Here is a 26,225-nt window from a genome sequence, read left to right as displayed (position 1 = left end):
AATTTGATCCCAATGGGATTTTCCACAATTGTAGGGATTTTTCCTAGCTCATTTGGGCGTTTTACGGACAAAAAGTGACATTTTTGGGCTAAAAATGGCCTAAAAATGGTCAAAAATAGCCTTAAAAAATGCTCAAAATGCCACATCAACGATGCTGGCGTTTTTGCTCAAGTTGTGTGGGAATTTTTAGAGCCAAGAATGAGCTCATTTGGGCACATGAGCAAGGAGATACAGCCATTCCTTTACAGGGTGTTAGTGCAGTCCTGTGCTACTTCCACTACATGGTTGATGTTGTGAGGCCTCCAATTAGGGTTTCCCCTCCTCAAATAACTACTTGGGCTTCTCCAATGAAGTACTGAAGCCTCCATGAAATGGTCACGACGAAGAATCGAAGCGTAAATTTAGGGTTTTTAACAGGTCAAATGAGCACTGCATCAGTGCAATTGGGAGCGAGGCTACACCTAATCTTCACACACACAAGATTTTTGAGTTATTATTGGTTCTTTTTCAAAGTGGAGCTTTCATGGTTGGAGTTTTGTTCTTTTTTAGTGTGTTTTTGGCTTCAAATGGTCTACGCCTTGCTTAATTTTGCTACGAATCCTCACAGTCAGAGGCCCGACGCTTTCCTAGTCGCACTGCGCACTTCTTGACAACGTATCTCCAATATTAACACTTTCAAATAGGCTAACCGTCAATTGACTTTTGAAAAAACCCCATGTTTTCGCATTGACATAATACCAATGCTAATAAATATTTCATACAATGTACCTACATTTGGATATTCTCATGGATGTGAGTTCTTACATTTGAATATTGCAAGATTGGGGGGCTTGTAACCCAAGACCTCTATTTATATTGAAGCCTAAGGAGGTTAAGAACCTTCTAGGTTTTTCCTTCTAGAAACTTCTAGCTCTTCTAAAACTTTGTAGATTCTTCTAAGTACTTCTAGAATCTTCTTGATACTTTTATAACCTTCTAAAATCTTTTAGATGCTTCTTGAACCTTCTAGAATCTTCTTCAAGTTTTTAGAACTTTCAAAACCTTCTAGATTATTCTAGAAATTTCTAGAGCTAGGCCTTAGCCCACATGAACGATGCTCAATCCATACCATGAAGCTGCCACCATATGGTCGCTTATCTTGTTTGGAAAAACAGGTTTGCGTGTGTATGAGATTGCGGCTTTCAAATGCTACAAGTTGGTCGTATTCATAGAGAACAAAACCCAAGGCATAGTTGTTGACATCCATTCCACCACAAATCCTAATGAAAAACACAACCGACAACCATGTGACTATCACAAGCTAGCATCAGCCTCCACATGAGAATCTATGTGTAGATCGCAATAAGGAAAGAACGACTTAAGTTATATTCTCACCCTCAACTTTCATATGCCCCCCTTGCTCCCTTCTTTTGCTAGTAGCTCCCATACCAACCTATGCAAGAGGGTAGACAGTGTGTCAGGCTAGGCCATCACGGCATCATGAGCTATGTTTGGCCAGTGTGAACCAACCCTACATGTGGATGTTCCCTTAGTTGAAGGGAGGTTAAGGAGAGTATGTGGTTGAGAAGTTCTATAAATACGACTGATGTCACATTTGTAATCCATCTTGTGTGATCACCACACTTGGACTCTCTAAGCCCTTGGTAGCTCTACCCACACACCGTCTTGGGTGGGCTTGATGGTATGGAAACTAGCCCTTGCAGAAGAGGCTATACCATTAGTTGTAGGGTCCCAAGCTCAGGGGTGACCCCGTATCCACTTTATGGCTAGGAGGTGAGTCTAAAGTCTTCTCTATGTGCTTGTCTTTGTGTGAGTATGGCTTGTGTCATGTCATGTATGCATGATATATCCGACAAGGGACTAACATTGGTATCAAATGTTTAGTTTGGTTGAGTTGACATTGCGCACATTCTCGCACATACTTCTCAATGAAAACTTTCATGTGTGATCAATAGAAGTATCGGCTTAACTAAGGTCAAAGTACGGTGTATGTCAGGGTGTCCCACGCTTGGAGCATCATAACATTCAAACAAAATTTTCTTGCAGATACCCTTATCAATGGGCAGAGAACTTTTCCTTGCTTGAAAAGTAACCCACCATGAATGGAATACTTTTTCGCTACCTTTCTTTCTATAGCCAACTGAAGGGCGTCCGATGAACCGTGAGTGCTTTTCGAGCTACGTAGTCCTTGGACTCACTGCACCAAATCCCACCTAAGTGAGGATGTGTCTAGCAATGTCCCTTGAGAGAAAGATAGAAATTAGTCAAGATTTTAGTGAACAAAAGAACATTCACCTCCGAGATCTAGCTAAGGGTAATCCTTGTTGTCACAAAAGTGCCCAATCGAATGGAAATCATAGCATCAATTCTTTTTTTTAATCCTCGAAACAAGAAGCTTTGTGTGATGAGTTCCTTGAATTCGTGCGACTGAGCATCCAAAGTGTTCTTTCCCATATCCAACTTGATGGATTCTTGTAGCACTTGATCTTGTCCACTTGCACGGAGTGAGCACAAAAGGCTGACTGAAAAGCTACCCAAGTTTTTGGTTGAGGGTGCAACCATGTCCACCATGTATAGGCCTTGCCCTGCAGCATGACTTGTGCCTAACCTATACATTGGGTTTTGATAAAATGATACAAATCAAAGTAGGCCATCCATTTTGCCAACCAAGAGTTGATGACGGTCTCTTTGCACTCCTTCCTTTCCCCTTTGAAGGGGTCGTCATCGAATTGAAGAGACAAAGTGTCCATGGATATAGGTGGAAATTGAACCAGCATGTTGAAAGTCTCCAAGATTGCTCATGCATCTCCTCCGATTGCCATTGGAGAATGGCTATGAGAGAGAGACACTGGAAGCGGTGGAAGATAGAGAAAGAGAGCTTGCCAAACGATTCCCCTGTATGTGTGTGACTTCATGAGGAGAAACTTGATCTTGTTCACTTTCACAAAAGGCTGACTGGAAAGTTGCCCAGGTTGTCGATAAAGCATGTGCAAGGCCTTGGTTTTGTGGACAAGTTCCTTGAATTTGTGAGAGTGAGCATCCAAAGCGTTCTTTCCCATATCCAACTTGAACAGATTCTTGTAGCACTTGATCTTGTCCACTTGCATGAAGTGAGCACAAAAGACTGACTGAAAAGCTACCCAAGTTTTTGGCTGAGGGTGCAACCCTGTCCACCACGTGTAGGCCTTGCCCTGTAGCATGACTTGTACCTACCCTATAAATTGGGTGTCGATAAAATGATACAAATCAAAGTAGGCCATCCGTTTCACCAACCAAGAGTCGATGATGGTCTCTTTGCACTCCTTCCTTTCCCCTTTGAAGGGGTTGGCATGGAATTGAAGAGACAAAGTGTTCATGGACACAGGTGGAAAGTGAATCGGCATGGTGAAAGTCTCCAAGATTGCTCATGCATCTCCTCCGATTGGCATTGGAGCATGGCTATGAGAGAGAGAGAGAGAGACATCAGAAGCGGTGGGAGATAGAGAAAGCGAGCTTGCCAGACAATTCCTGTGAATGTGTGTGAGTTCATGAGGAGAAACTAACATTTCCTCCATGGATTGAAGTGTGCTAGCGATGTGAATCCCATGCTAAGATGCATCATGTGATGCCATGGTGTGTAGAGCGTGATATACGAGAGTATGTAGTAAAGAATCGCGTAAAATGATAGTAGATATAAAAGAACATATAAGAGAAAGCAAAAGATAGAGTGGGATAGAGAGAGAGAGAGAGAGAGTTGTGTGTGGGTGAGAGTTTGCAGTGAGCAAAGCAATCACACTCTCACTCTCCAGCACCTCTTTATAGATGGAATGCTTAACTGCCCTTGATGCTTAACCTCCTTAAGTGAAAGCTTATTAGGAAACTTTTTGCGGGGAAGCTTAACCACCCTTAATGCTTAACTGGCTCAAGGGAAAGCTTCCCAGGAAACTTTCTACGGGAAGGCTATACTGCCCTTGATGCTTAACTGCCTCAAGGGGAAGCTTCTAGGACTCTTTTTATAGGGAAGCTTTTAGGACTCTTAACCGGTCTTGATACTTAACCACCTCAAGGGAAAAATTCCCATGAAATTTCTCAATTATGGCACAAAAAGCCTTCCAAAAAAAAGACCTTTCTTGCTCCCTATTATCCATGAACTGCTTGCAAAATAAACATACTTGAGGATGTAAAATCCCTCTTACCATGATGCGCATGTGGAGGGTACTACCATGTCCTAGGGTCGCAGGCTCTCAAGGACACCCTCACATGAACGATAGCCAAGAGATAAGCTAAACTTGTAAAATACACCTAACAACCTTGTGATTGTCACAAGCATCAACCTCCACATTCAAGAATCCATCTACAAATCAAAAAAAGGAAAGAAAAAATTATGATAGATTCTCACCATTGACTTTCATGTGCCCCCCTTGCTCCCTTCTATTTCTAGTAGCATCCCATACCAACTCATGCAAGAGGGTAGAGAGCCTTTCAGGCCAAGCCATCACTATCTCATGTTCTCTAATGATTTTGTTCACTTTGGCATGGTCTATGTATGAGCAGGAAGAGCCTCAAATGCCAATGTTAGCCCTTCATCGGATCCATCTTGCACACATGGCAAGACACAAGCCTTACTCACACAAAGTCAAGCATAGAGAGCAGACATCAGACTCACCTCCCAAGCATACAGATGATGCGGGGTGACCCTTGAGCATGGGAACCTGTAGCCAATGAGCTAGCCTTTGCCACAAGGGTTGGTATCCCATACCATCAAGCCCACACCAGGTGGGTGTGTGGGTAGAGCTACCAAGGGCCTAGAGTCCAAGCGTGGTGATCACACAACATCTCTTACAAATGAGAACTCCGTCCTATTTATAGGCCTTCTTAGACTCCTTTCTTAAACTCATTTCAACTAAGGGTTGTTCATACGTAGCATTGGTTCACACTGGCCGGACATAGCTTAGACGCCCATCTTGATGTTTAGGGACGTAACACTTCTAACCTTATTTTTAATTGATGTGTTCAGCAATGTCCTTGGTTATGAAACTAAGGAAATGTCTATTCAATGAGCATATTGTTTCCTAGATAGCACTTGACTCAGGGTGATGATTCCACTTGATCAAATACTCGGGGTAAGAAGCCTTTCAAGACCGCTTCACCCTTTCATCCAAAACCACTTTTGGTTAAAGTGGAATATAACGAGTTCTATTCTCCAAAATTGAGGCTTCCTTCAGAGGAAGCACTTATTCATCTTGTCCCAACCGCTCCGTTAAGGATAGTAATGCCAGAAGATAGATCCATTTTGTAGGAGATACCGCTAATCTTCTAGATAAATAGGAATGGTCAACAATACCATGAAGATAATTTTGAGCATTGAACAATACAGCTCGTTTTAAGATCCTTTGGTACCTTAAGGTACACCCACATCCCCACCTCAAGATCAAGAGGTTGGTAAGCTGGTTAGCATAAAAGGTGGCCTAAATTTGGGTGGTTTTTATGCTTTCCTTTGCAATCATGAGCATTTCCTGCATGTTGTGCAAGAAATCGACCACGGATTGCATCTTCTGATCCCCTTGATTCTAGTAGCAATCGATTTTTTGGCTCATAACCGTACCTAAACATGAACGGGCTATACCTATATCCAAGTGCTTAGTACTATTATAATAAAATTCAATTTACGAAAGATAAAATTTCAAATCAAATTGATGAGGGGAGACCTCGGGGAGACATAGGGAAGTTCCTCCTTGATAAGAGTGATCGGTCCACTCATTGATTTTTGGATGATCCGATGATCAGATGCACAAGCGGGTCTCTAGCTTTTGGAAGATCGCTTATCGCCAAAAACTACGAGTGAACTTGGGATCACAATGACTAAAAATTTCATCCGGAAAATGATGTTTCTCGTGCCAAGGATAAAAATAAGAATTGATGCTATGATTGCCATAAGACTGGCCACTTTTGTGATTACAAGGATTTCCCTTGGTAGGATCTTGAATGCTCTTTTGTTCACTAAAATCTCGATCAATTTCTATCTTTCTCTCTTGGCAACATTGCCAGACAGATCTTCACTTTGGTGGGATTTAGAAACGAGAGTCCAAAGAAGGACTACCTAGCCTAAAAAGCAATGGCGGTCCGGACGTCGGCTGGCTAAGGGAGAAATGTAGCAAAAAAGTATTCCATTCATGGTGGATTGATTTTCAAGCAAGGCAAAGTGTGTGTCTATTCATGAGGATATTTGTAAGAAAATTTTGTTTGAGTGTCATGATGCTCCAACCATGGGACACCCTGTCATACACTATACTTTGGTCTTAGCAAGCCGGTACTTCTATTGGCAAAGCTTTCATTGATAAATATGTGCAAGAATGTTCACAATGTCAGCTCAAGAAAGTTGAATGTCAAAGGCATGACGGGATCTTATATCCTCTTCTTATTCCCAACAAGAAATGAACCAACATTTCAAATTCTATGGATTTTGTCGTTGGATTGCCTTGGACCAATCCTAGCCATAATACTATTTCGTTCGTCATTGTTCGACTCATAACTATGGCATGATTTATTTCTATTGGCACCATCATGGTTGTTGATAGGCTCACAAAGATGGCACATTTCATCCTAGCAACCAAGCTAATCACTAGAGAAGGAGCAACAAAGATCTTCCTTGAGAATATCTATCGCTATTATGGACTTCTAGATGACATTGATTTAGATTGAGGGCCATAATTCATATCAAGATTTTGGCTCGAGGATTGTCCAAGATTCTAGGAGTAAATATTAATCTCTCTTCAACTAATTATCCTCACAGTGATGGACAATCAAAGAGGGTGAATGAAGCTCTAGAGGAGTATCTTCGATGCGTGCGATCAACTACCATCAAGACACTTGGGTAGAGTTTCTAGCCCTCATTGATTTTTCCTACAACAACACTATTCATGTTTCTACTTGACATATTCCATTCTTAGTCCATTATGATTAGCACCCAAGGATGAAAGTTCACATAAATCATCAAAAAAAGAATCTGATTGTCACACATTTGGCCACACATCTACAAAGCATTCATAAATAATTGACATTGAATATCTTGAAAGCTCAACAAATGCATAAAATTAGTGCCAAAAAAAACATTAAATACAACATCCATCATATGAGATTCGAGATCAATTGTGACTTCTCCACCATGATATTCTTTGTTCATCTCATCCCTTCCCAAAAGTTGGACTATCAAAGACTTGGACCATTAAAGATAATTGGCCAAGTGAATCCAATCACATACCGTCACCAATTGCGATATTCTATGAACATCCATCCATTCTTCCATGTTTCACTTTTAAATTCTTGTTATTAGTGCCACATTCCTAGGAGATGCCCACAACTACCGCCGGCCGTTCATAGACATCAATGGTCTTAAAGAATATGAAGTCGATCAGATCCTTGACTTCAGTACCTCGTGAATTGGAAAGGTTATAATACAAGCAAGCAAACATAGGAGCTTGCATCTAACCTCCATCGAGCACTGGCAAAGTTTTGAGTTTCATCAACCATATCCATCAAAAGCTTACCCCGACATCAAAAGAGATAAACGCTCCTCGTAGAACACGTCATTACTGAAGAAGGGGGTATTGTCATGGATGCCAGTTCTTAGAAGATCTCTAGAAAGTTCTAGAAACTTGAAGAAGATTCTAGAAGATTCAAGAATCATCTAGTACATTCTACAAGGTTTTAGAAGTATCAAGAAGATCTTAGAAGTAGTTAAAAAGAATCTAGAAAGTTCTAGAAGCTTGAGAAATAGTCTAAACGATTCTAAAAAGAAGAAAATAGAAGGTTCTTAACCTCCTTAGGCTTTAGTATAAATAGAGTTCTTGAACTACAAGCCCCTCAATCTTGCCAACACCAGCTGTGAGGCTACTTTGAGGTAAGTCCACTTCCAGTTCTTGTCGTCTTTGAGCCCCATTCTTGTAATCAAATATTACCTTGTACTCTGGTCTTGTAACCCAGGTTTTTTTATCAATTTTTGAATGAATTATTAAGTTTTGTAATCAAGATTAAGTATTGTAATCAAGTTCCAAGATCTTGTATATTATGAGCGCCTCCTCTCGCTCTTCTCTATCTCAAGACGCGCTCATAACAGTAGGTTCTAGATGCTTCTAGAAGGTTCTAGAATCATCTTCAAGTTTTTAGAACTTTCTACAACATTCTAGATTCCTCTAAAACTTTCTAAAGCTCTTCTAAGAACTCACATCCGTGATAGATATTGCATAACATGGCCTACCTTTTTGGTTGGAGGAGGAACAATTCAAGAAAGAGTAACTCACTCTCAAAACAGAAAACATATCATGAATATACTCATTAAGAAGATAATTCAACACTCCTTTAAATGTTACTCTCCACTACTAGCCCTTTCAAAGCTTATGGACAATAACAACCCAACAAATTTTAACAAAATACATTCTTTATACTATATATGATACTGATGCTAATAAATATTGATACTATATTGACACTAATATCGATGTCATTCTATGAAAAAAAAAATCCTTTAAGAACTCATTTTAAGCTCACCATTAAAGAGCTCGAGGTATTGGCGTCCTTTTTAAATCTTAGACAACTATAAAAGGCTCTAGTGAGGACCCAATGAGAGTGAAAATAAGTAAAATTAAGGAGTAGAAGTTCTCATAAGGTTGCAATTGTGAGGTAGCTCCTAATCTCAATCTGCTATTAACTTTGTGATTGTTTTTACATGCAAATCTCATTGGATATTTGTTTAAATATGTTTAACATAGAACAAGTCATATAGAGCTTCTTGGTCTAGAGGCCAGTACTACAGGGTGGAGCAAGTTGATAATAGGTGTTGTAGTTTTGACCATGGAGCAGTGGATGGCTTTGAACAAGCTAGTAATGATTCTCATTAGATATGTACCATGTCGTAGAGCAATTGTGTATTTCAAAACGTTGCAAAAATAATGAAAATGTAGTATAGGGGGTTCATCTTGGAGATATTTGATGTGCAATAGCTCAAGGTGTACATGGGCAGTCATGATGCAACAATCTATAGAGGAGAGTTGGGACTTCTCGAAGTAGACTCAAAAGGAGAACTACAGTGATTTTTAAGACACTTTTGTCCTTCTTTAGCATTGCAAATAAGTATGTTTATTCTTGCTTTAGCTGATATAGCTACAAGATTTTGATGGAACTAGTTGACACTTAATTTGCAACTAATTTTGTATCCCAAGCGGATGAGCTCTTGAATGAGGGTGTTAATATATATCTAGATGGATATGTCCTCCTAAATGTAGAGATTTATGTAGATTTATGCCAAGATAAGAGGACGCTTCATCAAACAAATCATTGTATTTTTAGAAAATTTGATCCTAAATAACTAGACATATTAGAAAAGCACAAAGGCATCCTACCAAAAAAATTAGCATCATTGTATATATAAAATTATGTGTTTTTAATTGATATTAAGTTACCTTTCAATGATTTTCTCTAACTTTATTGTAGTTTATGATGTTTTCTCAAAGTTAACTTATCCATGCAAGTCTCTCGTATAGTCTTACATCATCTCTCTTACACTTTTTCTCCTTCATACACAAACATGGAGATATCTTTCTATGATCATACTTTGACACGGTTGGCACAACACTCTTCCTGGAGTACTGATCTTATCTAGATACTAGAATGCCATCTCCATCATAGAGGGCATCCTCGTAACACTATGAGTCGTGGAATATATCAAATCAACGCAATGTGAGAAATCATGACCTTAATGCTTTAGCAATGGTGGGGAAGCATGCTGTGGTGTGGTGCCATTGATATTGCATCCCAACCATAAAGTCATAAAGGGCCTATATCATCACCCTCCCCTATTAGTGCACAACCTATTCAAATAGCTTTGTCATTCAATCTGAGGTTACTACAACAATTGCACACTTTAGTTGAGATCTCCATTCATACGCAATGCTCTTTATTGAAAACACTCTTATTATTAAGTGTGAATTGTTTTTAGATCTATAATTTCTACTTCTATACTATGGCGGTTAATGGTTTGATTGGCAAATTCACTCAAGAAGGTATGTTGTCCTCTTTGTTATGGCTGATGGGTGAGAGAACCTTACTCAAAAAATTTATGGAAAGTAGCAATGCTATCAATTTTAGCATTTATAGTCCACAAATCCTCAATATCCCTATTAGTGTGATATAATGCTCATTTTTACAATTAATAAATACTACTTGTGATAATGAATCATGATGCTTATACTAATCCAAATAGCAATGTTGATATTGAGGGTTTGACAATGAAGTTAGTATTTATATGTGATCATGATGCTTATAACGCTTCTAACACTATGATAATCTTGACAATCTAACAACAACCTTATTTTGTATGGTTTAGTAGCATAGAGGGAAATAATGACCATGTGTTAATGCATCACAATTTCCATCCAAGCTAGAAGGGGCCCTTGTGATACACCTTCTCCTTAGTTGCACTTGATTGAGGATCAAGATTCAAAATTATATGTTGTGGGGTTTTTTTATCAATAAGTCCCTTCATGATTAAGAGTAAAGACTCAAGACCCTCTTCTTATATAATGTCATCTACTTCACAAGTTACTTTATGCACCTTCATATATGATTCATTTTATGGGAGCAAGCATATTTTTTTATGGAATGTTATTGTTGCAATGTCAGAAATGATACACCATTCCAAGTCTAATCCATGCATGGTTTTTTGAATTTAAATGTTGATTAGATTAAATAGGTTTAAAAATATCCAATCAAGGATGCGACAACCATCTACAGCCTAGATGCAAAATAGAATCACTTTGTTAAATCCCTGGTTATCCTATCAACCATATTTAGCTATCTATCTCGAAGCTATTGGAAATAGGGTTGCAAAAAAGTACACAAAGATGAAGAAAATGATTAATATTATTGAGTACTGTTCTAATTAAAAGATAAGACTTTTCCTAAAATGATGGATGCATATACAAAGGTAACAGGAAGAAAACCTCCAAGTGAGGAAAAAAAAATATTTTCGTCTTAGCAGTACCATGGTATAATGATAAAACCCCCTCTGCGAGATGTGGTCAACGTGAGACCCCGGGGAGGTAACCTAATAAAAATGTAACCTATCACGTAAGTTCAACAAAAGGGTATTTAAAGTTCTTGAAACTTACAGAAATATATATACAGAAGGGCATTATTTTTTCAAAATTGAAAAAAACTTACACATTTTAAGAAAAAAAAGTACATTATATTCTTAACAAAATTCACAGATAAGGGATTTTACAAACATGTTTTGAACACATGTGATATGGTAGTGAACCCCTCGAGCATGAGACCTGACACTTATGTGTAGAAGAGTATCTGACCTACTATGTGATCCCAAAGCTTAGAGATGAGTTTACACATAGTGAACTCCCCGAGCATGAGACCTGGCGCTTATGTGTAGAAGAGTATCTAACCTACTATGTGATCCCAAAGCTTTGCAAAAGGCTACAAAATTTTTCAAGGAAAAACCTTTGTGAAAATATTAACAAGGTTGTCCTATGTAGCCACGCAAGAAGTTGACCTCTTTTATAGTACTCCTTGACAAAGTACCTATGTACCTAAATTTGTTTCATTCAAGCATGGAACATACACTTTTGGCAATTTTCGATACGCTCTAGTTGTTAGTAAAGAGGACGGTGCACTATTATCTAGTACTCAGCTAAGTCTCATAAGACACGAGCCAAATGTACTCAATTGTAGCTATGAGAGATACCCTATCGACCTTGCTTACAACAAGAAGTGACCATTGTAAGCTACTTCTTTGTTAACCAACATATTTATCATTTGTTGATCATGAAACATAAATCACTAGTAGATATGTGTATCATAGAGGCTAGCCCAATCAAAGTGTAACAAAGCATGTAGATTTGGTAACTTGGATTATTGTATGCTCCAAAAGTTGAGTTTGAATATTAATCTTTCTCCTCATTAGCCATTTGAAATTTTTGAGATGCCAATGCTACTCATTAGTTTAAACATCTCTTTTATAGAAAAAAAATTACGTATTTTATTTCTCAAATACTTGCATATGTACGATATCTCCAAATCACAATATGCATGTTGATCATCAATTGCATATTAAGTATGAGCATGGGCATGATATACCGATTAACTATGACAATATATAAAAGTTTTTGAACTCCTCTCAATTTATGGTAGGTTTAGAAATAAGAATACTTATTTGGTTGGTCTATTTTGTGGGCATCTGAATAGATATTAGTACTTCTAAAATAATATTTAGTTTTCTAAAAGCATTGCTATGCACGTGGATATCAGCGTAGTACATATACAGGTATATACTTGGGAGTATACCCACATAAATCGTGACAACCATGTTATAGCCATGAAAGTATATGCTCCACCAATATTGTCTCTCTCCTCTTTAGTTTTTTAATTTGTGGCTATGCTCCCTATTGTGGACTTACTCCTTTATAGTGATTAGCTTCTGCTGCTCTACAAGCTATTGTGATTTCTTGCATAAATTGATTCTATTGGAGAAAAATATCAGAAAATAATTCATCGGTACAATTCTACTTGAGGATGGTATGCTTGTGGTGTTTAAGAGCAAGAAGCTAAAAAGAGCTCAATAGAAATGTTCTCCTTTGAGAGAGCTATATGCCATAAGTTAAGCTTTACAAGAGTGGTCACATTATTTGTGTGGTACAAAGTTGAGATTGTGTTTGAGTGTGAATATCAAATGATTTATGTCTCTCATAAATAAGAAGAGTAGAAAATGCCCGGAGGGTCTATCTTTCAAAAATACATATAGCACGTGCATTCAAAAGGTATTTTTAAAACCCCTCTACACACACACACTTCATCATGAATTAAAAGACCCCTCTTCCTTCACAAACCTTGTTTTTTTGAATTTTTTATTTTTATACCCCTCTTGTACATGTAATTCTATAACTCTTTGGTATGTAAAAATCCCCTCCATATGAACTCACATGCTACACCTGCATATTTTGAGGTGGACCCCTCGGGAGAAAGGGTTAGGCATTCAATGATTCTTCAAGAGTATGTTCGTAAGCTATATTACTATAAAGAATATTATAATGTGATAGAAAATTCTCTATGTAGGATTCCAAAGGTCGATTATCGTAGCTTCATAAAGTTGAAGAGTAAGCTATTGACACTTATTTAAGCTTTGCATCCTAATCCCTTTATCACACATCCTAGTCTCTTTATCACGATCCGTATGATTCATGGAATGTTCGAAGCGAACACTCATCAAAAGCTTCCTACATCACGGACGTTTAAGAGGTTACTCGAAATACGCCAATATACATGCTATATTTACATCATGGCTCTATTGAAAAGATCCCTACCTCCTACAATGTAGATATAAAAGTATACATTTGTGGCTATTAATAATCCTCTCTAGTTAACTCACATGATATGATACACATGTTGCAAAGTGACCGCCCGACAATATAATGGCATTGCCTTCCAGTTATGATCTTGACCTTTCCATGCTTATGGAAGCTGGTGATGATTTTCTTAGATTCTTCTTCAGGAATCATGGATATCAAAATTATGCCATGATCATCATGCAATCCATTCCCACTATCACAGACATCCACTACCAAGATTTTGGACATAAGCTTCTTCTATCCATGTCAAAAGTTTACTTGAGACTCTTGCCAAAGTATAATGAATGCTAGTAAGATCACTTTCCCAAGCTTTCCTACTTCAATCACCATGTTGAGCACGAGCCTCTAATGGAGAATGTCCACAAATATACCTTGGAGGGAGGCCAAGTTCTAGAAGATAATCTTTTAGCCTCGCCATTAACTCCGAGTCTACTTATATTGAGCACCTATCTGAAATATATTCATGTTCTTATGAATAGATAGATTTCACTTCTTATACACCTTGAAGGTCGTTCAAGAACCAAAAGATAATGTACACCTCTACTTTGGAATCTATTCGTGTACTATCAATGCACACTGTAGTGTAGATACATACGAACACATAAAGAGGCACTTGCCAGATAACATTTATTCGATGGTGGCTCTGTGTATGACAGATATGGCAGGAACGCAGTCACATCCAGATAAGTGATTGTATTAATTACATATTAATTGTATGCTGCAATCTTCTCCCACTACTTCTACAGCTATCTTGGAGGCCATGTAATTGGCTCTCTGAGACCGTCTAATAGGCCTAATCATGATCCCTTTTCATGCTGGATTCCTCCAACTCCAAGGAGCTCAAGCGCTCTCTAGACTCTCTCCCTCTCTCTCTCTCTGATCACGAGCGCGCACACACACACACACGCTATTCTCTTTGAGGCTCTCTCTCGCATCTGGCAAAAGTACCCTATCTCGAAATTTTCATTTCCTTGTGGCAGAGGAGAAGCTCAGCTAGTCTTGTCACTTCTGCCTCGAGAAGCCCGAGAACAGATTCCTTCCTTCGCTAATGGTACAGTACCTTCGTGATATTCCGGTACCACTTGTACAGTACAAAATCTATTTTGCTGAAAGGAGATTCCTCCCGCCGCCCGCGCTAGCTTACCCGATTAAAGGACCCGTGCTCCCTAATTCCTCCGCGTCCTTCATTTTCTCTCTCTCTCTCTCTCTCTCTCTCTCTCTCTCTCTCTCTCTCTCTGCGCCCACGCACACCGTCACTTAATATAGCAGTATTAGTATTATATAAAGTAGGCATTTATAATTCGACTGCATGTCATGCAGAGCTCTGTTGATATCTATTGAAGAGCATAAACGAAACCTTTGTTCAATTAGAAGGACGCCGTGCATACCATGAAGTAGTCGAGCTCCTGGTCGTGGGTTGGATGCGAGGTGGTCTGCAGGTGATTGACCAGCGCCAGGTACTTAGCGCCCACATGGCTGCGATTAGCGAGTGCAGAGTCGATGACATGCTGCTGATCCAACGGGGTAGCAACGCGTAGGCATGCCACGTGGGCGGCTAGCAGTTGCTGAAAAAGAGGGTGGGAGATGATGGCGCCTTTCACATGGGCAGAGTATTGACCGTCCGGGCCAAACAGCTCCTCAAAGGCGCTCTGATAAGCGGCCGTGCTTGCAGGAGGTGGCGCGGACGGCGGCTCCTCCCTAATTTGATTGCGGGGATGATACATAATAGCAGCTCGCAACGAATTCTGCTACTGAGAAACTGCCTTTGTATGGCGGTGCCCGAGCGCTGCAGCCAGTAACCGAAGATCAGAATAACGTAATAATATTGTATGCTCCCGCTCTTCTTCAAATCCCAAAGTGGTTTCCTGCAAAAACAGCATGAGAATCTTGCAGTGAGCCCACGTAATTAAACTCGATAGCACATCACAGCAGCCAAAGGGTTAGTAAACCTTAATTTTCTCGCTACCATATTCAAATGCTCAGAGCAGAGTCCGAATGCCATCCCTTTAAATATACAGAAGACGCTCCGGAAGAGCGCTTAGGCAGATGAAGAATGACGTCCTAGAATGCATTATTGTTAGAAGAGCTACAGAGCAGAAAGACTATCTCACTAAAGTGACCTTAATGAGTCCCCCCTTTTTGCCGTGTTAGTTATGAGTGCACACGCTCTTTCCCAAAGCAAAGGCATTCGCCTGAGTCCTTACCGTGTGTGTGCGGTTAGAGGTTTGGAGCCCACGTTGCTGAAGAAGACTTGCTGGGGGAACCGGCAGCAGCACCAGCATTTGCACGTGTGCCGTCCTTTTCAGATCCAGGTGCAAGCATGCGCACTCGGACTCGCCATTGCCTGCAAGTGCTCCGTTGGGTCCATTTTTTATTCTGCTCGCGCTAGCTAGCTATATAGTAGTTTCCTGGGCCTAGCTATATTGTGCAGGAATGTAATTGTATAGGCTTTTCCTTAAAGTAGCCCTAAAAAGAGTGGGAAAGCTCGTGTGTGTATGAAAAGAGAGAGAGAGAGAGAGAGAGCGAGAGAGAGTAGAGAGAGAAACCAGGCCATGGCTGGGTCGACGAAGGGGGTGTGCGCGTACATGCAAAAGCTGGCTCATCACAAAAGAGCCGCGCACAGAAGAAGGTGGGGTTCATGAAGTGATAATCTGCAAAGGCAAAAGCTGAACGCGACTCCATGTGAAGAGACTCCCATTTTCTTCTCCTCCTCACCTTGTTTCTGCGCTTCTCTCCTTCTTTTGCCTTCATCGGTATCTGGCGCAGGTACAGAACCCTAATCTGCATCTCTTTGTACTGCTTGCAAATCCGGTTTGACCTATTATGGTTGCCACACATTGTGTGAAATGGTCTACGTCGCTAGTGCTATGATGGGACTACTTCGATGGCAGAGAACGGTGTGTTTGTGATCAGAGAGAGAGTGTGTGTGTGTGTGTGTGTGTGTGTGTGTTTTGTGTGCACGAGACAACCGCAGCAGCAAATAGCCCTGTGGATTTTACGCTTCATGTCTTATCAGAGACGGCCATGTTGAGTCCTTGCCATATTGCATGTGACAGGAGAGGGAGAGGGAGAGAGGGTGTGTCGCTAGGTGAGAGGCGAGGACGCAAGGAGGCTATGGGAGAGAGGGGGAGAGATAGTCCTGGAGTACAAAGCTACAGAGAGAGGGTGGTGGCGAAATGCGAAGTTTACGCTGGTTGCGGGGATGCTAAAGCTTCTTTTTCCATCATATGCGTCCTTGATTAGACATCCCTCTCTCTCCTACCTTTCTCTCTCTTCTTAACACACAAGGAAGGGGACTATGCGAGCACAAAAACCAACCCAAGAGAAGCTGCCAGAGTATCAGGAGCTCTCTCTCTCTCTCTCTCTCTCTCTCTCTCTGCATGTATATTTGTGTGTGGGCTTCGGGGCTGCCTCCTGCTGGGTGCAGGCATAGCCACCTCGCCGCTTATTGTACGTCCCGCTGCCAGTACCTGCAAGCTGGAGATCCCTCGACACCACAAATATAAGAGCATGCTTCAGCTTGGCATTGCGCTAGCCAACAAAGCGCCGGCTCTACTGCATCTGCAGGCTTGATCACTGTGCAACTTGCAATCGCTCTCAAGGGCCTTCGTATCTTCTGCAGTCGATTGTGCAAAGATCCACTCACCACATGCCGCTGTCTCGTTCTTTGCGATCAGCATCCCTCGATTTCATTAGGAACGCTACCTCTTTGCTATGCAGCCAGCCCGAATCCCCAACCTCAATGATTCATGCGCCACATTTAAGGAAGCTCGACGATAGATAGTATGGGACACTTTCCTTAACTAGAGTGTTTCGTTAGCTATGTTCCATAGAATTGAGATTGAACAAAATATTGAAAACTAAAAGAGAGAGATCAGAGATTTCATGAAAGAGTGTTAGATTTTTTTACCTGAGAGTGTTTGGGATACTGATTGTAGTGGTTCAGTGGTGTACCTCCACAGAAATTGGTTATTGATCGTAATGCTTCAAAGGGGTACCTCGTCAAAAACCACAAGGAATGTTAAAGAGTTTTGTCAAGCTCAATGTTCATAATCATACAAAATGTCAATGTTATTGTTTGTTGTTCCATTTTTATGTCTCAAAAAAAAAAAAAACATGCAAGTCTCCTTGCATGGGGGAATTTGCACAATCTTCCCCAATTTTTATAATACGAGGAAACATGTCATTCCCACGGCAGCGTGCAATTTTCAATGCGTTCATTAACTGCATTCTCAGTGTCAAAAATCAAAAAATGATAGTGCTTACTCACCGCGTGATTGAATGTCTATCGCCAATGGACTTCCTTGCATCAACGATGTTGGGCATCTGTTGCACTTAACCCGCTACAAGAGATGACACCCCAAGGAGGATACCCTTCAAGAAGTTTTTGTGCTATTGTGAGGACACCACATTTTGTATACATATCAATCAAACCACCACCAACCATGAAATTATACTCCCAACAAACGTTGACTAGAGATCATATCGTGAATTCTAATATCTATGGCTACATACGTGATTGCATCTGCTGACACGCATATCTTTCAGATTCTTTTGTAGGCGTAGTTGATTGTATCTTGATAGAGACCCTTCCTATGATCTTGTGGCGGCGTTCTGCACAACAAGCTGCTCGGGGCGCTTTTCGTGCGTTCTGAAGAGCACCATATGTGATGTACACATACTTTTATGCAAGCCGACATTTTTCTTGTATCGCTCATTGGCCTGCTTGTTGCGCACAACGATGAGTGCATTAAGGAGTCCACACCATAGATAGAAAGATGAAAATAGCCTAGAGCTTTCCGCGCTTGCTTACGGTGCATATCCCGCTACCAATGCATTGAAAGAGACGCCATTCCCATCATTTAATGCATTCGACAGGCAACATTTCGGGCAAAATGGTCATGTAGAACATGCCTATGTCATATTGCATCTTTGAAATTAATGTAAGTTCCTCACGTGCCCTTGCTTGACGTAACTGGATACAAAAGCACTCCAAGAGACTTCTGTTAGTGAGCAACCGTCACTTTTCTAAAGCGCAACACACGTGTAATACTTATCGACAAAGATTGTGCCAAGCGCAACATCTTATTTCAACAACCTCTGAACAATAGTTAAAAGCAGATTTTTTGTGTCCGTATCAGCCGCTTGCATAGAGACACATGCCTTCAATGTGGACACGTAGGTGTTACCATATGGAGAGAGGCCCACATCGACATCTTGTGTAGATATATATGCCTTCAAGATGCACGCGTATGTGATTGCATCTGGAAGGAGGTCTTCACTTCAGATCTGCTGGGAACAGTCAAGAGCTTTTTGTCCCTGCTCCTGTTGCACGTATCTTGCAATCAATCCACTCCAAGAGATGGCATCAGGGATATGAAGCTCCTCAGGCACGTTTTGTGCTTTCTGAAGTGCATCACATTCAACATACATATTGACCAAGGCATTTCCAAGCACGAGAGTTTTTTGCAACAGCCCTTAACTAACAATAGCAGAGCAAATTTTTAAGCCCATATCAGCATCTTTCATACAGCCACATTCCTTCCAAATGCACGCGGTGTGTGATTGCATCTGGAGAGAGGCCCCCACTTTGCATCCGTTGAAAAGAGCCGAGAGCTTTCTGTCCCTGCTCTTGTTGTGCGTATCCCGCAATCAAAGAGACTTCATTCCGGACATGAGGCTCCTCATGCACATTTTGTGCTATCTGAAGTGCACTACATTTAGCATACGTATCAACCAAGGCATTGCCAAGCACGACAATGTCTTGCAATAGCCCTTGACTAACAATATGAGCATGAATTTCAAGCCCATGTCAACTGCCCACAGCTTCCGGCGGGGCCCATGTCAGGCATATCCTACAGTCATAATGTTCCAAGAGACAACATCCTGCACCACATTTGGCATAAATATCGACCAAGGCATTGCCAAGCACGGCAATTTTTTTCTACAACCACTATCAAAGAGAATTTTGAAGCCCATATCGACATCTTGCGTACAGCCACATTCCTTCAAGATGCATGTGTGTGTGATGCATCTGGAGAGAGGCCCCGCTTTGCATCCACTGAAAACAGTCGAGAGCTTTTTGGCCCTGCTCCTGTTGCGTGTATCCCGCAATCAATGCACTCCAAGAGACGGCATTCGTGAGAGAGACCCTGCCTGTGATTGCATCTGTTGTCCTGCATGCGTAGGTGATTGCATCTGGAGAGACCCTGCCTGACATTGAGACAGGAAGCTCCTGAGGCACATTTTGTGAGGCCCTCTCTTTGCATCCAACAGCCTCTGACTAACAATATAAATGTGAATTTTTGTGCCAATACAAGCTTGTGTAGAGCTACATGGCTTCATGCATGCATACATGATTGCATCTGGAGAGATGCCTTTACTTCCCATCTGCTAAAACAAAATAGAGCTCGTTGGCCCTGCCCTTGTGGAGTAAATCATTCGATCAACGCATTTCAAGAGTCCACACTCAGGACATAAAGCTCCTCGAACACTTGCGTAGAGCCACATGCCTTAACTGAATTTGAAGAGATATACTTGCTTTGCATCCGCTGAAAACGACCTAGAGCTTTCTTGCCTTGCTCTTGTTGCGCACATCCTGCAATCAATGCATTCCAAGGGGCGACATTCTGGACAGAAAACTGCTCTAGCACTTTTTGTGCTCTCTCAAGCACACCACATTTGGTATACATATCGAGCAAGACAGTCCCAAGCATGCCATCTTCTTTCAACAGCCATGTTCTTGTTGTGTACATCCCGTAATCAATGCATTTCAAGAGGCAACATTCCGGACATCCCTTCATGCATGCATACATGAGTGCATCTAAAGAGAGGCCCTTACTTCGCATCTGCTAAAAACAAAATAGAGCTTGCTGGCCCTGCCCTTGTGGATCAAATCATTCGATCAATGCATTCCAAGAGTCCACACTCAGGACATGAAGCTCCTTGAACACTTGCGTAGAGCCACATGCCTTGACTGAGTTTGGAGAGATATACTTGCTTTGCATACGTTGAAAACGACCTAGAGCTTTCTTGCCTTGCCCTTGTTGCGCACATCCCGCAATCAGTGCATTCCAAGGGGCAACAATCTGGACAGAAAACTGCTCTAGCACTTTTTGTGCTCTCTCAAGCACACCACATTTGGCATACATATCAACCAAGACAGTCCCAAGCATGACATCTTCTTTCAATAGCCATGTTCTTGTTGTGTACATCCCGTAATCAATGCATTTCAAGAGGCAACATTCTGGACATGCCTTCATGCATGCATACATGAGTGCATCTGGAGGGAGGCCCTCGCTTCGCATCTACTAAAAACAGAATAGAGCTTGCTGGCCCTGCCCTTGTGGAGAAAATCATTCGATTAGCGCGTTCCAAGAGTCCACACTCAGGGCATGAAGCTCCTCGAACACTTGCATAGAGCCACATGCCTTGACTAAATTTGGAGAGATATACTTGCTTCGCATCCGCTAAAAACAACCTAGAGATTTCTTGCCCTGCTCTTGTTGCAGACATCCCACGGTGCATTCCAAGGGGCGACATTCTGGACAAAAAACTGCTCTAGCACTTTTTGTGCTATGTCAAGCACACCACATTTGGCATACATTTGACCAAGACAGTCCCATGCATGGCATCTCCTTTCAACAGCCATGTTCTTGTTGGGAAGATCCCGCGATCAATGCATTTCAGGAGGCGACATTCTGGACAGGAAGCTCCTCAAGCACTTGCGTACAGCCACATGCCTTGATTGAATTTGGAGAGATATACTTTCTTTGCATCTACTAAAAACAAGACAGAGCGTTCTGCCCCTGCTCTTGTTGCGCACATCCCGCAATAAGTGCATTCCAAGAGGCGACATTCCGGACAGAAAGCTCCTTAAGCACTTTTTGTGCTCTCTCAAGCACACCAAATTTGGCATACGTATTCACAAAGAGAGTCGCAAGCATGACTTTCCTTGCGTAGAGCCACATGCCTTCAAGATGCGCGCCTAGGTGATTGCATCTGAAGAGAGGCCAGATGCGAAGCATTCCAAGAGTCCACACTCCAAAAAGGAAGCTCCTTGAGCTCTTGCGTAGAGCCACATGCCTTCAAGATGTAATCATAGCCTTCAAGATGCAAGTATAGGATGCTGAATTTGGAGAGATACACTTGCTTTGCATCCATTGAAAGCAACCTAGAGCATGATACGCTTCCCGAAGAGCATCGGACCAGCTATGGGCTTATTAATTCTCTCACCCATGTCAATGGCGTTGCAAAAGGTCAATGGCCTTCAAGGTGCAAGCATATGCATTCAGCAGCCTCTGACTAACAATATAATTGTGAATTTTTGTGCCCATACAGGATTCTTGCGTAGAGCTACATGGCTTCATGCATGCGTACATGATAGCATCTGGAGAGAGTCCCTTGCTTCGCATCTGCTAAAAACAAAATAGAGCTTTTTGGCCCTGTCCTTGTGGAGCAAATCATGCAATCAATGCATTCCAAGAGTCCACACTCATGACATAAAGCTCCTCAAGCACTTGCGTAGAGCCACATGCCTTGAATGAATTTGGATATACTTGCTCTGCATCCGCTAAAACCAACTTAGAGCTTTCTTTGCTCTTGTTGCATACATCCCTCAATCAGTGCATTCCAAGGGGCGACATTCTGGACAGAAAACCGCTCTAGCACTTTTTGTGCTCTCTCAAGCACACCACATTTGGCATACATATCGACCAAGAAAATCCCAAGCATGGCATCTTCTTTCAATAGCCATGTTCTTGCTGTGCACATCCTGTAATCAATGCATTTCAAGAGCGACATTCTGGAAAGGAAGCTCCTCAAGTACTTTTTGTGCCGATATCAGCTCTTGCGTAGAGCTACATGCCTTCATGCATGCGTACATGATTGCATCTGGAGAGAGGCCCTCGCTTCGCATCTGCTGAAAACAAAATAGAGCTTGTTGGCCCTGCCCTTATGGAGAAAATCATGCAATCAGCGCATTCCAAGAGTCCACACTCAGGCCACGCAGCTCCTCCAGCACTTACGTAGAGTCACATGCCTTGATTGAATTCGGAGAGATATACTTGCTTTGCATCTGCTAAAAACAACCTAGAGCTTTCTGCCCCTCCTCTCATTGCGCACATCCCGCAATCAGTGCATTCGAAGGGGCGACATTCCGGACGAAAGCTCCTCAAGCATTTTTTGTGCTTTCTCAAGCACACCACATTTGACATACATATCGACCAAGACAGCTCCAAGCATGACATCTTCTTTCAACAACCCTGTTCTTGCTTTGCACATCCTGCAATCAAAGCATTTCAGGAGGCGACATTCCGTACAAGAAGCTCCTCAAGCACTTTTTATGCTTTCTCAAGTGCACCACATTTGGCACACATATCAACCAAGGCAGTGCCAAGCACGACATCTTTTTTCCTCTGCAACAAATTTCGCTAACTACCTCCCTACCACCATCGATTTGCAACATTTGCATGCAAAGAAAACTGCCATTTAGGTTTCCAGCAATACCATCTTCTTGCTCTACAATTGCAGCAACAAATACATAAACAGAACCCGCCTCAGCGTCAGCATGCCTCATTGTGTCAGATGTACCAAAGGTGATTTGCATCTAGAGAGAGGCCTTCGCTTCGCATCTGCTGAAAACTTCTGACGACATAGCTTTAGACAGCGTAGCTTTTTTTTCAACGCTGGGGGATTTTCACGGCGTAGTTTTTTTAAGAGCTTTTCATTGCTGGAGCCACGTGGGCTAATGACAGGCCAATGATTGAGAATTTCCCACTACGCTAACAAAGTAAAGAGAAATCTTTGAGCCTCAAGATTATAGATTTTTTTTTTCTATTTTTAAGGAAAAGGGGACCTAATTTGGGGGTCCAATCAATTTTATTGCTTTAATAGAATAACCTTGATAATATGCGAAGCTGCAAGCAAGCGTATGCAGCAAGAGTATGATAGATGATGCGTGACAGAGACACTACAAAGGTGCTTTGTAAGTAGGGACGCCTGCAAAATCTACGAGCATCGCTTAAGCGTCACTTAAAAATTTGTCCCAAAAAATAATAAATGCGTTCACTATGGGAGAATGCTGTTGTTACCGCACAGCATTACCGCATAAGAGGAGAGAGAGAGAGAGAGAGAGCTTCAAGAAAGAGAGAGATTGTATGTTGCAGCCTCAATGGCGCGTTTTCCGTTTTTTCCGCGAGCATTACCGCAAGTATTACCACACATATAGCCGCCCATATTACCGCAATAGAAAAATTCTCCACGCGGCCCAATTCTCTCCCACTTTTCCCATTCTATAAATCCTATTCTATTTTGTTAGTTTTCAGAAATTGGTACCCCCTTTTTGCATGGAGTGTAAGAAATCCCATTCTCATTGGGATTTTTAGTACCTCTCTTCTCTTTGCTTGCCTCATCTATTGGTATGATTCTCCTACTCTACTCATTTGTACTCCTTGAGATTCTATAAACAAAAATATTTTGTTTCCACCTCAAAATCTTATGTCAACTATGCATTCATATGGAAATGGCAAGCGAACGATGATCAAAATTGTATTGTCTTGCGTTCATAAACAAATAGCCCTTTTGTACAGCACAAGTAGAGAAAGAAGACAAAATCCAAAAGATATTTATTAATTTTCATCCTCCAAGAGATCTCTACAAGTGCTTACATCCATGTCCAACCCCATGGTAGCTAAATCAACAAATAAATCTATTGATTCATCCTCTATAGCCTCTCCTATTGAATCATCATCATTCTCTCCATCCTCGTCCTCCTCCTCACTATGGTTGGTTATTGGGAATGGTGGGTTCTCCTCGACCTCAACTGCATCATCGTCATTGGCGTCTTCTTGAGTTGGTATGGTGGGATCTGCCAAAGTCTCTATGTTCGTATCTGCAAAGATAGATGTGCTCCGTGGTGTGACTGGAATAACATACCAAAGTCGTCTTCGATGACCGCATGCATTATACACACACACACACTAATGCAAGCATTAGTTAGTTTTTACACACTAATTTGTTTATAGAATCTCAAGGAGTACAAATGAGTAGAGTAGGAGAATCATACCAATAGATGAAGCAAGCAAAGAGAAGAGAGGTACTAAAAATCCCAATGAGAATGGGATTTCTTACACTCCATGCAAAAAGGGGGTACCAATTTGCTCTATGGATGGCTTTGAACAAGCTAGTAATGATTCTCATTAGATATGTACCTTGTCGTAGAGCAATTGTGTATTTCAAAACGTTGCAAAAATAATGAAAAGGTAGTATAGGGGGTTCATCTTGGAGATATTTGATGTGCAATAGCTCAAGGTGTACATGGGCAGTCATGATGTAACAATCTATAGAGGAGAGTTGGGATTTCTTGAAGTAGACTCAAAAGGAGAACTAGAGTGATTTTTAAGACACTTTTGTCCTTCTTTAGCATTGCAAATAAGTATTATTTAGTGTGTAAAAACTAATGCTTGCATTAATGTGTGATTGTGCACAAAATTAGTGTGTAGAAACTAATGCTTGCATTAATGTGTAATTGTGCACAAATTAATGTGTTTTCACACACTAATTTGTGCACAATCACACACTAATGCAAGCATTAGTTAGTTTTTACACACTAATTTGTGCACGGAGTACAAATTAATTTTACACACTAATTTGTTGTTTGCTCTATGACCGCATGCATTATACACACACACTAATGCTTGCATTAATGTGTGATTGTGCACAAATTACTGTGTTTTCACACACTAATTTGTGCACAATCACACACACTAATGCAAGCATTAGTTAGTTTTTACACACTAATTTGTGCCCGTGTGCATGCATTATACACACACCAATGCTTGCATTAGTGTGTGATTGTGCACAAATTAGTGCGTTTTCACACACTATTTTGTGCACAATCACACACTAATGCCTGTATTAGTGATGCACACACTAATACCCGTATTAGTGTGTGCATGCCCGTATTAGTGTGTGCATGCACACACGCATTAGTTAGTTTATTTGTGTCCAAGCACACACTAATGCAAGCATTAGTGTGTGTGTGTGTGTGTATATAATGCATCCATTGTGCACAAATTAGTGTGTTTTCACACACTATTTTGTGCACAATGCATGCATTATACACACATACACTAATGCAAGCATTAGTGTGTGATTGTGCACAAATTAGTGTGTTTTCACACACTATTTTGTGCACAATGCATGCATTATACACACACGCATTAGTGTGTGATTGTGCACAAATGAGTGGGTTTGCGCACACTAATTTATGCACTATCACACACTAATGCAAGCATTAGTGTGTGCATGCATTAGTGTGTTTCCACACACTAATTTGTGCCCAAGCACACACTATGTATCCATTTAGAGTGTGTGCATGTGTTAAAAAGCACACACTAAGGCTAGCATTAGTGTATGCTTGGGCATGTATTAGTATACCAAAACATACCTCCATTAGCATTAGCATACCCAAACATACCTCCATGTGGGTGTGCGATGAAGTTGATTGAGACCCCAATGGTCACCGATAAGCCCAATGGTAGATTAAGGTCCAACACACACACACTAGATTAATTTCTTTGCCACACACTAACGCACACACACAATAGATTAATTAGAAGCACACACACACACACACACACACACTCTAAATGGATGCAAAAAAAAAAAAGCACACAAACCATTTCTTAAATAGGAGATAAAAGGAATCCTATGCAGGGAGGAATCCTATGCAATAAAGAATCTCACTTTGAATAGAATCCAATGTTAATTAGGGTCCCTTTTTTTGTGAAATTGTAGGATATGGAATTCTCTTCCATGCCCAGCTATCGATCC

At 41.1% G+C, this 26,225-nt stretch overlaps 1 protein-coding gene across 5 annotated transcripts in view; it reads right to left on the bottom strand.

Annotated features, from left to right (window-relative positions):
- Positions 1 to 17,073, bottom strand: part of LOC147434066 (homeobox protein HD1-like) — a 64,151-nt gene extending 47,078 nt beyond the window's left edge. Inside the window, exons 1-2 of one of the 5 annotated variants that reach the window (XR_015185235.1) lie at positions 15,596 to 15,906; positions 14,780 to 15,256 (exon numbers count right to left, since the gene is read on the bottom strand). Coding sequence is in view for 4 of the 5 variants with exons in the window: in XM_086489876.1 (XP_086346002.1) it covers positions 14,780 to 15,115 (336 nt within the window). In the remaining variant the exon portion in view is untranslated. Of the gene's footprint in view, positions 1 to 14,779; positions 15,257 to 15,340; positions 15,550 to 15,595 lie in introns of those variants that run through there. The other 4 variants (XM_086489876.1, XM_086489873.1, XM_086489875.1 and 1 more) reach the window with 4 other exon arrangements.
- Positions 17,074 to 26,225: the final 9,152 nt, after the last annotated feature.

The sequence above is a fragment of the Adiantum capillus-veneris genome, chromosome 19 (genome assembly GCF_014529385.1).
Source record: "Adiantum capillus-veneris isolate H3 chromosome 19, ASM1452938v2, whole genome shotgun sequence".
In the NCBI taxonomy this organism is placed as follows: Eukaryota; Viridiplantae; Streptophyta; class Polypodiopsida; order Polypodiales; family Pteridaceae; genus Adiantum; species Adiantum capillus-veneris.
This window is presented reverse-complemented; position numbering and strand designations above follow the sequence as displayed.